At 46.6% G+C, this 12,167-nt stretch overlaps 7 protein-coding genes across 7 annotated transcripts; 4 read left to right on the top strand and 3 right to left on the bottom strand.

Annotated features, from left to right (window-relative positions):
* Positions 1–164: 164 nt before the first annotated feature.
* On the top strand, positions 165–873 carry PHALS_02359 (uncharacterized protein; the record flags this gene model as incomplete). Its single annotated transcript, XM_024716843.1, has 4 exons — positions 165–320; positions 391–504; positions 556–648; positions 736–873. The coding sequence occupies 4 exons, from the start codon at positions 165–167 to the stop codon at positions 871–873; spliced, it is 501 nt and encodes a 166-aa protein (XP_024582401.1).
* Positions 872–2,412, top strand: PHALS_14858 (uncharacterized protein). The gene has a single exon (XM_036407101.1). It carries the CDS (start codon positions 1,444–1,446, stop codon positions 1,729–1,731), a length of 288 nt encoding a protein of 95 aa, XP_036263360.1. The 5' UTR covers positions 872–1,443; the 3' UTR covers positions 1,732–2,412.
* Positions 2,411–2,773, bottom strand: PHALS_02360 (uncharacterized protein; the record flags this gene model as incomplete). Its single annotated transcript, XM_024716845.1, has 1 exon — positions 2,411–2,773. The coding sequence occupies one exon, from the start codon at positions 2,771–2,773 to the stop codon at positions 2,411–2,413; it is 363 nt and encodes a 120-aa protein (XP_024582403.1).
* Positions 2,772–4,744, bottom strand: PHALS_14861 (uncharacterized protein). Its single transcript, XM_036407102.1, has one exon. The coding sequence runs from the start codon at positions 4,454–4,456 to the stop codon at positions 4,226–4,228; it is 231 nt and encodes a 76-aa protein (XP_036263361.1). The 5' UTR covers positions 4,457–4,744; the 3' UTR covers positions 2,772–4,225.
* Positions 4,745–4,886: 142 nt separating this feature from the next.
* On the top strand, positions 4,887–5,330 carry PHALS_14859 (uncharacterized protein). The gene has a single exon (XM_024716848.2). The coding sequence runs from the start codon at positions 5,036–5,038 to the stop codon at positions 5,225–5,227; it is 192 nt and encodes a 63-aa protein (XP_024582405.1). The 5' UTR covers positions 4,887–5,035; the 3' UTR covers positions 5,228–5,330.
* Positions 5,331–5,332: 2 nt separating this feature from the next.
* Positions 5,333–10,750, bottom strand: PHALS_02361 (Phospholipase D, Pi-PXTM-PLD; the record flags this gene model as incomplete). Its single annotated transcript, XM_024716849.1, has 1 exon — positions 5,333–10,750. The coding sequence occupies one exon, from the start codon at positions 10,748–10,750 to the stop codon at positions 5,333–5,335; it is 5,418 nt and encodes a 1,805-aa protein (XP_024582406.1).
* Positions 10,751–11,137: 387 nt separating this feature from the next.
* PHALS_14860 (uncharacterized protein) lies at positions 11,138–11,986 on the top strand. The gene has a single exon (XM_036407103.1). The coding sequence runs from the start codon at positions 11,648–11,650 to the stop codon at positions 11,930–11,932; it is 285 nt and encodes a 94-aa protein (XP_036263362.1). The 5' UTR covers positions 11,138–11,647; the 3' UTR covers positions 11,933–11,986.
* Positions 11,987–12,167: the final 181 nt, after the last annotated feature.

The raw sequence follows: 12,167 nt of genomic DNA on the forward strand, positions 1-12,167 counted from the left end.
ATACCATCGTCTGTGCTACCAGAAGACGACCACGAAGAGTGCGCGTTTGAGTATACGAATACTTGTTCTTGATGGATTCTGCGAGTCGCTTAACTTTATCCAAGAATTGACTAAAATTGAAATGTATTGGGTACAATAAATGTAACTAATATCTTGCCTACAGAATGGCAAACTTACTCATGGATCAACACGGCGGCTTAACAGCGAGCATGGTGGCAACTTGTTCTCTGTGGGCAACCAACACGGTGAAATGGGTGACACATCTAATTGTTGATTTATTATTACATGGCGAACGCCATCTTGTTGGACCTACGACGATGGTGAGACCAAGTACAACATCAGTCAACTACCTGATAGCGAAATACAGTTGACGTAAACGTGGTTCTTTAGCGGTCAAATATCGCGCTCTTTTCGTTTAAGAGTGCGCTGTCTTCAACGCGGCCCATCGACAATTCATTGGTAGCAAGACAAGGTCATGAATGCTGTCGAGCTGTTCGAGGTCCTGTAAGAAGACCTTTTATTTCACTTGATTGTTGATTATTGGAGTGCGCATAGCTCATGGCAGCATTCTACGCTACTTCGGCCGGGGCGGATCGACGATCAACGCGGACCGCTACAAATCCAGCGGTTTGGGGCCAGGATTGTCACGTAAGCCTACATCAAATAGAACAAATGTGTAGCTACGGAACGTGTGGTGTGTGGTATCCGGGGCGTCGAAGAAATGATTTTTTATAGCAACTGTCCGTCGAGTTTGTGCCCGGCGTTTTGAAGCGTCGTGCGATAAGTGACTGTGTCAACGACTTGTTGAATCGCCAGGTCGTGAAGAACGAGTGCTTGGGGCCTGTGACCACGTGCGGCCAACTTCAAAAATGATCAATCCCAAGCATCAATTGTGACCAAAGGTTCCTGCACAGCTTACTGCCACAAGATCTGAAGCACAGGTAACGTTAAGAAGCCCTTGGAGGTGGCAATATTGTGGGTCGACCAAAGACTACCAGTTTGTACAGAGGGGCAAGACCACGCGATGCAAAATCAACCTACCTGCAGAGCACCAGCCTGTTTAGTAGCATCCAAACCACTAAGTCGAAGCCACGTGAATTTGTGAAAATGCAGGCGTTGTCGATTGGTGCATTGTTTGAGGTCGTTGATATCACTCTTCTCAATGATTTCGAGAGCTGACGAAAAAAAGGATTCTATAGGTGTGTGGTCCTCTCGCTTCTGTAATTCTTACTCTGCTTTAGTGTGACGAGGTGCGTCGATGAGCTTGTGCAGTGTTCTCGTGAAATACAAGAAGGATGTTCCCTAGAGCGGCACAGCATGGCTGAGGAATGGTTGCGGGTGGAGCCCCAGGGTCATCCAACCACTTGTTCGCCGTTTGACTTGTTCCAGATGATGCAAGGACTCGACATAATCGAGGTCTGCTTGTTCATATGAACGTGTGTCATGGATGAGGTGGTTCCCGTTGGGGATCGACCGGGACCCAAATTTCTTTATTCGAAAATTATTCGGTACAGGAGGAGAGAGCAGCACTTGATGCTGGTCTTTCATACGTGTGTCACACAGCAGTTGAAAGCTTGGTTACACTGTGAATGGGAGCCGGAACCAAAACTCGGTTGGTCGGTTTCAGAGATGAAACAGTCGTTGATGTTGGAGGTCCGCAGACGACGACCAGAATCATGGAGCAGTAAATTGGAGTCATGGGTCTTTACCACAAAAATCCTGGGAGGTTGAGTTCCCGCCCCGGGCAATTTGGAACTTGTGAATTGCACTAAGAGCTGGTTTGATACTTTCGGCTATTTCCATTCTGCTTTCCAACGTGGTGCCATCCCTGCTGTTTTCATCATGCTGTTTCGACGCAGTTTGTCGAGGTACCGTCAAGCCTATAAAGATAAGTATTTATCTTTACAGCTGCGATTGACCGGCAACCTGACGCAAAGCAGCCTATAAATCGAGTTAGATTCACAATAATACGCTCAACCGCTGGTCTACAACCTTGCTACCCCTCTGTGGGCGAGTGTCTCCATCCACTGGGTGCATAAACCGTTGTAAGCACTCGATTAAAGCATCGGTAGGTTAACAATGACGAGTCGTGAACATGAGGCCTCGGTGAACACATATCGGCTATCAAGAACTCGCTGGGCATAACCGGTTATCTTGATTTCCGCGAAATAAAGCCAAGCCATGACCTGTTGCAACGCCCTGAAAGCTACAAGGAATGATGCGGATACTGTTGAGATCTAGTGGCCCAGGTATCAAACAAGTTGGATGGAAAGGGGTATGGGGAACCCATGGATCTCACGTGGTAGATCTGAATCGTCGGTCGCGAGATAAACTACTGTACACATACCTCTGTTAGCGACCAGAACAACGCTGCGGCAATTTCTTCAAATGTAATCTTAAGATGAATGTATTAGCTAAATTTCGGAGATACGAAGTGATTGAACGCCAAAAGAATTACTGTAGCCGATTTGTATCGACAAGTGGTAATCTGAAGCAAGGCGCTTCCATATGGCAAAAGCAAAAGTAGCGTCACAGATGCGTACGCTGCTCTCAGAGATGGAGTATGCAGTGGCGCAAGAGAATCGGATGCATGCGACGAAGCAAACGAAGCGCGCAACTGATTGTTCGATGCGATGAGCTCATACAGAACACCAGCTGCCAGAATGAAAAATGCCAGTGCGAGAGGACAGTCTGGTCGGATTCCTATTGTCACATCGTAAGACGTAGATATCCCGCGGTCGGCGGTAAAAGCTACGATGGTGTCGCGGTCCATGGCCCCTGAACAGCAATATCCCGTATGCGAGAGAAGTTGTGGAGACCTTGGTCCAAATCGTTATCAGAAGAATTATAGCGTACGGCTTGTAATCCGTGTTCAGAGGTACAACTGGTGGAAAATCAAGTCCACTTGTCACTACCTATTATATGTGCAGAATGCGAATGCTTCGCAAAAGCCCGTCGGCAACGTGCCAGAAGAACACCAACCTATGAGCAGAGGCGCAAGAATTCCGGTCAGAGTGCAACGTGCCACATTAGAGACCCCATCAGAGCCACAGACCTTGCTGCTGGCGCACGCTTTGATGGAGTCGACAGCCTCCCGAATACCCACCGGATTTTCATAAACGTAAACTGCGCCGTGCATGGTAGAGTCTCTGACCAAAACTCGGAGTATAAAGAAGCCCTCTAATTTAGTTGCGCCCTGCATACTGAGATGACGCAAACGAGCTATGCCAATAGCCTGGAGAGCCGCTAGTGTCTATGATATCTGGTTTGAAGGAAAGTCACCATTCCGGAGGTATTTCATTTCATCGAGGCTGGATCGGCCAACAAGTTGATCGTGAGAGTTTGTTTGGCATCCCGAGGAGCGTTATAACGATGTTTGACCCGATTTCTGTATCTAGCTGATGCAAGCTTGAGACGCATCAGCTTCAACACAAGTCATGATCGCGCAACTTGATCTTTAAAAGAATACATGCGCTAAAGACCCTTGCGACGAAAGTTGAGATAAGTGAAGACTTTCTGTTTGCTAGATCTCGATTTTCACTTGCGCACTCCCTACGCGACACATTGCAGAAGCGAATACCGGATCCTTCAGATAGCAGCTTCTCGCGTGTCATTGATCGCAGTAAGAGTATCACAGATTCGTGGTCCGAGCGTTGTAAGCTGGTCATATACTGAACTTAGGCCAGCGCTGTCGCTGAGTCGTACCACTTGTCAAAGAGCTCCGTAGCGAGGGATTCATCGCGTCCGGATTTATATGAATATGTGACAAATTCCGCTTGAACGGTAGTGACATCTGCGCGGGGGGATATCTCGACAGTATCATTCGATACCGCGTCTATCAATCGCCAAGATCCCAGCAGCAAGTCAAGTACAGTTGGGTAGCTCGAGATTTCCAAGTGCTTGATTTGGTCAAGTTCAGGATGGAAAGTATAGTAAAAGTAAAAAATTGCTGCCCATGATAACCATTTCTGTCGACATCAGTTGAGGCAGAAGCCCGCTTTCATCGATCTGTACTGGCATAGATACACACGACGGTAAACCCGCGTACCAACCAGGGTTCCTGGGCTGGCAACAAAATGCGCGGAACAGACATCCTTAAGCCACGCGGTCCCCGACTAGGGGTGGAGTAGTAGAGCGGCACCATCAGCAGGGGATTAAGAAGCAGGCCAGTAGGACGAGGTTTCCGCGATTTTTTTCTGGGACGTATGTATGCCCAAGCGAGTGCCTACCACTTCTCAAAGCGACCACTCAATCCGTTGCGACACGTGTTTCTTGTAACAAAATTATTCTGAGTTGGCCGCACGCCTGAACGCATCAAACCACCAAGCCGTTTTGGGCGACCAGTCGCAAGCGTGGGCAGGATCAACCAACGAACGTCTCGACGGGATTGAGCAGCCTTGGCCGGGGTGCTGGTGAGACGAGACGTCGAAATCGTGGTCACATAGGCCTCAGCCATCGCACACACAAGGAAGTGCTGGACAAAAGGTTATTTAAACCCGAGCTCCGTCTTGCTGTTGTTCAACAGCATTACTAGTCGGTAACGTTTCTTCACGGTCATCGCGAGGACGTCTATGCGGTTCCAATTGCGTAGTCGCAAATCGTGAAGTACCCCAATACTGGTATTCCGGATTCGGATCGTATATTTTTCTCGTCTTCGATGCTTCGGTATTTACCATATCGTGCACTTTACTCGGAGAAGATGATTCTCGGCTTAATGTGTACCACGTTCATATTTCGTCAGATGTATGTTACTTGCTATAAAGTATATTCTCGTCACATTCAATGTACTCCTGCTTGAAACGACGTATGATTTGTATAGATCGCATATGGCATGTGTCTTAGAGCCATATGCGATCCATACAAATCTTACGTCGTTGCGCACAGCGACCTCGAGGGGTACGGCGGTTAAATTTCGTTAGCAAACATATCCTAAAGGTTTTGCTACTTCATGCTCATGTAGCCACATCATCGAGCGAAGATCCATGAGGTCGTGGTCGTTGGCCACGCCGACGGCAGCAACCAATTGAATTTACTCATGTGCTACTTGTTGTGTGTCGTCTGTCATCGCAAAGCCAAAGCTTCTAGTTTGCACAATGTTTGGCAAGCCCTTCACCGAACAACCTTCGCAATCGAATTACGCTCGCATGTCAAAAATCACCGACTGCTGCCTAAATCCGACTTTGGGTCAGGTAAAACCAAAGTTAAAATACGAAAATATCTGGAATGAAGCAATGGATATTAGAGCTTCATAAACAAAATAGCGTAATTTTGATAAAGAAAACCTCAAACAAAAAATGGCAAGAACTAAACTATCTGTCATCTAAGCCTCTGCTTAAATATGAATGTCGGCAGGCAGAACTGACGGCTTAAGGATCTCTTCAACAAGGAAGTCGAGCGGAAACTCTACGAGGTGGCCGCGAATCTCCGATAGTTTGAAGCGCGCACGTGTTTCATCCTCCTTGCGGACTGTAGCAGCTGTTTGGACATGTCCAATCTGACAGTCGGCATCTTCATCGCCGGAACTTTCTACGTCTTCTTCTGTAAGTAGACCGTCACGGATTGGAGCATGATAGCTACCACGACCGTCTTCTAGCAACGGATCGTCACTGTGAACGTGATCTTCATCTGTGTCAAAATACTCGGCATTAAACTTGGAGCGACGTCCAAAGTCTAGTACGTCCATTGTGGAGTACCATCTTTTGACCGACGCGCGAATACCATGGTCTCCATAGTCGCTGTCAGCTTCACTAGAGTCGTCGTCTGTATCAAAGTTTCGATTACCGCCTGCAACACTAAAAATGCCGTAGAAGCTTCCACGCGCACTTGGAGTGTTATCCCGAGTTCGGGTATTGGCGCCAGTGCCCGAAAGTGACGAGGTACGAGTACTGTGTGGTCCAGCTGTGAGTGCTGGACTTTGGGGAGTGTGCTGGAAGCTTGAAACACTGGGTGAATTCGGGCACGACGGCGCAGTTCCAGCCAAAATAGGTCGTGATGACGTGCTATTTCCCATCACAATTGAAGCGTTCGATGGCATAGAAGTAGAATGATACAGACGACGGCCTGTTGTCGTGCTTGCGACACTGACGCTCCGCGCAATGTCCCCACTCGAGTCCATTTGACTAAAGTTTGTCGGAGTCATACTAACCGAGTTGGAGCGGCTAAAGTCACCTTGCTGCAGTCTTCGCCAAATGGAAAAGAAACGTCCGTGTTCTTCGTCATCACTGCCAACACTGAACGAACTGTCTCGAGGATCAGGTCGAGGTGGGAGCAGGCCTTTTTTCACCCACCGACGCCGTCGCACTTGGGCCATCAATCGATCTGCTACAAGGTGCTGCAGCTTTTCTCGTTTCTTGTAATCCGTCTTCATTGTGCGAACCTCCTGAAAGATAGAGAAATTTCGTGCATAACACCACCCATCGTGATCCATCGAAAATAATTTTTTCTTTCGGTCTCTGTAGTTGTCTACCTCGAATTCTGACAGATCTAAGCGATCTGCTGCGATCGGGACACCATTGACATCAGTCCAGGGTGCATAATCACCCTCCTTTAAGTTCTGCGCATCCCACACATGAGATCGGCCGGGTACCTTAAGCACATTCATACGCTGATTTTCGAAGATTTGTGTAACATCAATGCTCTGAAAGTTTACAAATGCACGCATACGGTTTGAAGGAGCACAGTCGAACACTGTCTCAAAAATTTTCGTGTTGTTTGAAGCAACCGACTTGATAGCGAGCCAAGTGCGATCCGACGTTGGGTCCACCACCGATAGATCATCGTCAGTCAGTCCCAAGTGCTCACGGAAGAGCTGCAAGCGAAGCTTACTAGCCGTAACACCTCGTCGGTATGGTTTCTCATTCATCACCCCATCCTCATACTGCATATCCTCTATCACAAGAGCAATTTCCGAGTCGCGATCACCGTTCATGCTGCGATCGTTAATGTTCGCACTGCCAATAATTGCGCATCGATCGTCTACAATCATAAGTTTGCTATGAATGTAAATTTGCTCAGTAGATACACACCCATTAGGCATGATCCCATACTTGCGTAACCCAAAGAAAGCAACATAATTTTCAGGATTGGTCGTCACACCTTTGAGCGCCTCAAAAAGACTATAACGCCCACGACAAATAGTGGCAAACTGCCAGTGCATAACAGCATGCAGATTTGTAAGCTCATGGCTGCGAATATTTCCCTCGAAAGCAGGTAACAGCGGCATCACCACATACACGCGAAATTTCTCATCTCGCTGCACAGCGCGCTCAATGCGATCCACTAAAGCTTGTAAGATCCGATTTCGAACAATTCCATTTCCATCCATTCCTGAGATAAAAAATTGATTTTCGATATACAAAAAATGTTCCGAGTTAGCGATCAGGTCCATGTATGCAGCCTGTATACTAGCCTCTGTAGGCACTCCTGCGGACCACATTGACACGGAGCGGCAAACTTGAACATTGCAAATACTGGCGCCCGGGTGAAAAACCTGTAGAATTGACTCACCGCGCTGAGCACGTAACACCTCGCCATCATCTAAAGGGCACGCATTCGTCGACGCACTAGTGAGAGGTGGTCGCACTGGCTTTAGTGGGTGCAAGGGAGGTGGCCATTGAGGGCCTGTAGCAGTACACGGATACATTGGATTTACAGATTGCAAAACTTGAAATGGCTCAATACTCAGCGAATCCTCTCGAACGAGGGGAATAGTTGTCCTAGTTGATCCGTCGCGCATTTCGTATGGGTCAGAAGATGGATACTGCAGCGTCCAACCATTAAAATCCATTGGCACAAGACACTTTGGCAAAAATTTGAAACGGCGCGAGCGAAAGCAAATGCACCAGCCAGTACGCAATTGGTAGTCATTCTTTGAGCAAACGAAATTCCATCGCTGGATAAAATGATATGCCACATCCTGCACTGGCGGTCCCGAAATACTGCAGTGCACATCATGCCAAGGCATACGCGGCTGGGAGGAACGATCTATCAAGTCTTCAAATGGCTTGTTAACGCGAACAAAGTCTTTTATAATTGGATTGGAGTAGTCCTTCCCTTTCCAAATCGGGTCATCACCGGGATCACTAATTGGATGACCTTGGTGGTCGTAGCGACCGAAGCACAAGTCTAATCCACCAACAAACGCCAGAGACTGGTCAATACAAACAATCTTCTCGTGATGAGACCAAAATCCAAGACTTTGGATCTGAAATATCGGGTCGCGAAGTACTCGAATGTTAGGGTGCACCATTAAACTGCGTTTTGTGTATGCGCTATTCAGTGTCAGCGCCAACTTCACTTCGCGATAAATCAGCACGTAAATCTTGACACCAGCCTCAGCTTTTTTCATTAACAATTGGCGCAACATCGTCTTGTTAATTTGTTGTCCATTTGTATCTTCGTCAGCGCCGCGTGGATGTAACTTTCGGCCAGGACGGAGCAAAAACAAGTCTGGACTCACCCACCATCCAGCAATTAATATCTCGTATTTTGCAGTAGTAATAGCTTTGTACATCGCTTCATACGTGTCTTCTGCATCGACGTGCCAGCTGACAGAGCTAGGAGGTGGAGGTGGAATCTCGAACGAGTCTTCCGACTGCGTACTACTATCGACACGAGTAGAAGCTGGTCTATGATTCCCATTGCCTATCCGAGAATTAATTTCTGCTTCCATCTTGACAACAGAATCTACGACCTGACTGATAGCGCTAGTAACAGATACATTCGCAACAGGCAGCCGCGCCGCCTTTGCTTTGGCGTTGATAACTGCACTGTCATCATCGTCAATACAGCTTATGTGCTGTGGTGCAAAAGAATTGAACCGTGTGGTCGTATTCTGACGCTTTAGCTTCTGCAAACGCTGCACGCATCGAAACCAATGGTCTCGACGTACGTGAGGATGCCAAATACCGAGATATGTAACAAAGTAATTGGCCAGGAAACCAACTACCGGCGCGATGATGCCTCCCGCAAATAGAATCAGGGCATAGTAGAGATATGATCGCCATGTGAGAGGCGCAATGCGAAGAGATATCGCACAAAAACTATCAACATTGCTAAAGCTCTGCACATCAACGTCCGTAATCACACCCTCAAGAGTAAGCGTTCCTACAATTGGAAGTGAGTAATTGGTGCCTGACGCAAAAAAACGATCGTTGATGGGATCGACCGATTTGACTACGCTCACCATCGTCCCTCCTCCGACTGCATTCGTAATCACATTCAAACTGGAGCCCATACTTTCGCTCTTCCAAAAGAAATCTAGATTTGCAGTCATGGAATTAGACGATGGCATCTGCAGCTGCGATATCACAGCATTTTCTTCTTCACTCTCAGCGTAAACCGTCACACCTTCAGGGACGATGAAGTAGTAGCCGCAATATTCAATTTTGCTGCTCTCATTCCAATTTTCGTATCCGGGCGCGTCCAAAATAGATTCCCCTAAGCTTTTGTTTAATGTAAGGTACTCAAATTCGTAGATGGTGTTTGAAAGGCGCATGATACCGTAGCATACACCGCATAAAGCGATAATTGCAGTAAGTCGAGTGTAGTAATGTCCCGTATCGATCTCAATATCACCAGCCCTACTGCCCACGACCAGTCCACTAGGCATCCAGCTCACACCTTGTCGGTAACTTCCCTTCCTGGCTGTAAAATTCTTGTCAAACAAAAATACTTCACTTGGCTCTCGGTCATTTCGATGACGATATGCAGCAAAACACGAAGGTTTAAGCACGACCCACCGCCGAATAACACCAAGTCGATGCTGAAAAAATTTGTACACAAACCCCACCAAGAAAACTATACCTGCCAGAACTGCTAGTCCCATGAAAACTCCGGCGGTATTTAAATGCGTCGATACTTCTTTCGTGCCAGAATCTGAGTCCACCAACTCTTTCTGTGGGGAGAAAAATGTTGGTAGACTCGTGATGATGACAAGACAAATGGGGAATATAAACCCCACTATAGATGATACGAAGGCAATCCGCATCCAGGCACGGTACAAATGTCGGTACAATTTCTCAATCGTTCGATTAAAGCATGTGTACAACGGCAGCTGAAATGGTCCGTTTATGCGCATGTGTACGTATCCTTCTTTTAGTGAAGGACCCAGTCGTAGCATGGCGCGCGATGGGCTCACCTCTAAAAACGATAACAAAGGCTCAGAATTCCGCAAATCCCTGTCTTTGAGCAATTCTCGGATGTAATCTTGCACCACATACACATCGGCCACGCGATTCTCGGCGCGCTTTTCACGCCAGATCGTCCAAGGCAACGGCACACCCCGCATGATTTTTCGGTGCGTGAGGAGGCAGTAAAGGTACAAATTCAAATGCAGACGCAACAGTTGCTTCTGTCCAAAGTAAATTTCCCAATCTGTTGTTCCCCACCGCACTCTTCCAACAAATACGCAGCACGAAATGACACCTGCTTTTGTGACTGTAGCTCGATTCACTGAAAAGTCAATTGAACCCTCCATGACTTCTTCTTCCTCGTCAATCGACTTGACGTTATCGTCATTCATTATGGTCACCTCCTCATCGTGTAAATCATGTACGACACTACTGTCAGTGCAGTTTGAATTATTTTCACTCAATCTCTTGCCATCTAATTCGCTCGATCGGTAGCTTTGAACGCTTGCGGCACTTTCTAGACCTGAAGCATTTGAGCTTGGGATTGCCCTGATACCATCGCTGTTATTGGCATCACTCGCTGCGCTTGGCCCTCGTGCGTCACCATTAGTTTCGAGCATCCCATGTAAGCGCTGAGCGATTTTTACGGTGGGAGTGTAGACCAGCTACGAAAGCGTAAAAAAAGACAAATTGCGCTAAAGATTGCTTTTCTTCGGGTTTGATGAACTCGCAGAAGACCTAAGTTCGGACGCAAGAAACCAACGCCCTGCCTTTCTAAATGACGAAGAGATTGGTCCACAGAGTCTCAAAGGCTCGTATGAAGAAGAGTAAGGAGCGCGGACCAGACAGTCGCTGCGCCTTGGTACGTTTGTTGTCTATTGAGTGCTGCCGGGGATTAGGCGAGAAGAAAACTTGTAAGAACACATTTTTCCTGTGCACAAATGAGCTGATGCGACGATAAAACCTGCTAGAGCGAATAATCGAGTCGGTTTGGAGCTGTATGTGTACATCACCAGGCCTTTCAACCCTAGATAAGCAGACACTGATGTCGACAAAAAAAATGTATACAATACTTAGTGGGAGGGGTAATGCAAGTAATTATATAAATATATGCAAGAAATAATAGTTTCTCGTTTCATCTTATCAAATCAGTGCAAGTCACATGTTTGTAATAATCAGGTTTAAGCGAACAGCCGCATTCGCATTCTTCTCACAAATCGTAGCTGCAGAGTTCAAATTTTGAACATGAATGTCCTCGGGTTTAGCTAACGGCACTTAAACGGCGAAAAATACAAATCACAACAAATTTGATCAAAATAATAAAATAAAAACGACATAGGCACCTATTATCTCTTCCGCAGATCACGCAGCGTGCCATCGACACATCGTAGCGACTGATAGATTTCTTAATAGGTTGAAAGATCAGGGAAGTTGCCTGACTTTAAACGGACTCAAATTTTACTAATGAATGGTTCAACCTCAATGGATTGCACCCAGGACGTCTTGGCCGTAAATCAATGTCTAACGCTGTAAGTTACATAATGGAAAACGGGCACGTTCAAATTCCACCTCCCTGGCTAAAAGTTAATCATGTGCGTTCTTTTGTAGTAAGTTATGGTGCCTCTCGCTTACGTCAAAACCTCGCCGGAAAGGCAGCCAGTCAAACTAGGCTGCGTGATACGAGCACAGCCACGTTACGTCTCTGGCAAAGCTATATGACCAAAGCCTTGAATCGAGTCAAACGGTCGTATCTTGCTTACACAAGCTCTCAGCAAGCACTGTGTTTCATGGGCTTGTGCTAACTTTGCTCAAAACACTTTTCTAGGATTCATTAAAAATATCAAGTTTAATTTTAGGGAGAATAAAAAAAATGCCCCAACTTTTGCCAAAAATAAAAAAATATCCCAACTTTTCAAAAGATAAAAAAAAACCAGCACGTAAATTATCACCGGGGAGTCGTAATATTACACAACAGAAGATGTATTGTAACAGGAATGAATTAGCATAATTTAACAAAATACCCCACAATAACAAAGT

Source organism: Plasmopara halstedii, assembly GCF_900000015.1.
Source record: "Plasmopara halstedii genome assembly, contig: Scaffold_1898, whole genome shotgun sequence".
Lineage (NCBI taxonomy): Eukaryota > Oomycota > Peronosporomycetes > Peronosporales > Peronosporaceae > Plasmopara > Plasmopara halstedii.

What these genes read in the sequence shown, in the direction of transcription:
- PHALS_14858 (XM_036407101.1), top strand. Translation starts at nt 1,444, where the DNA reads ATGGATGAGGTGGTTCCCGTTGGGGATCGACCGGGACCCAAATTTCTT.
- PHALS_14861 (XM_036407102.1), bottom strand. Translation starts at nt 4,456, where the DNA reads ATGGCTGAGGCCTATGTGACCACGATTTCGACGTCTCGTCTCACCAGC.
- PHALS_14859 (XM_024716848.2), top strand. Translation starts at nt 5,036, where the DNA reads ATGTGCTACTTGTTGTGTGTCGTCTGTCATCGCAAAGCCAAAGCTTCT.
- PHALS_14860 (XM_036407103.1), top strand. Translation starts at nt 11,648, where the DNA reads ATGTCTAACGCTGTAAGTTACATAATGGAAAACGGGCACGTTCAAATT.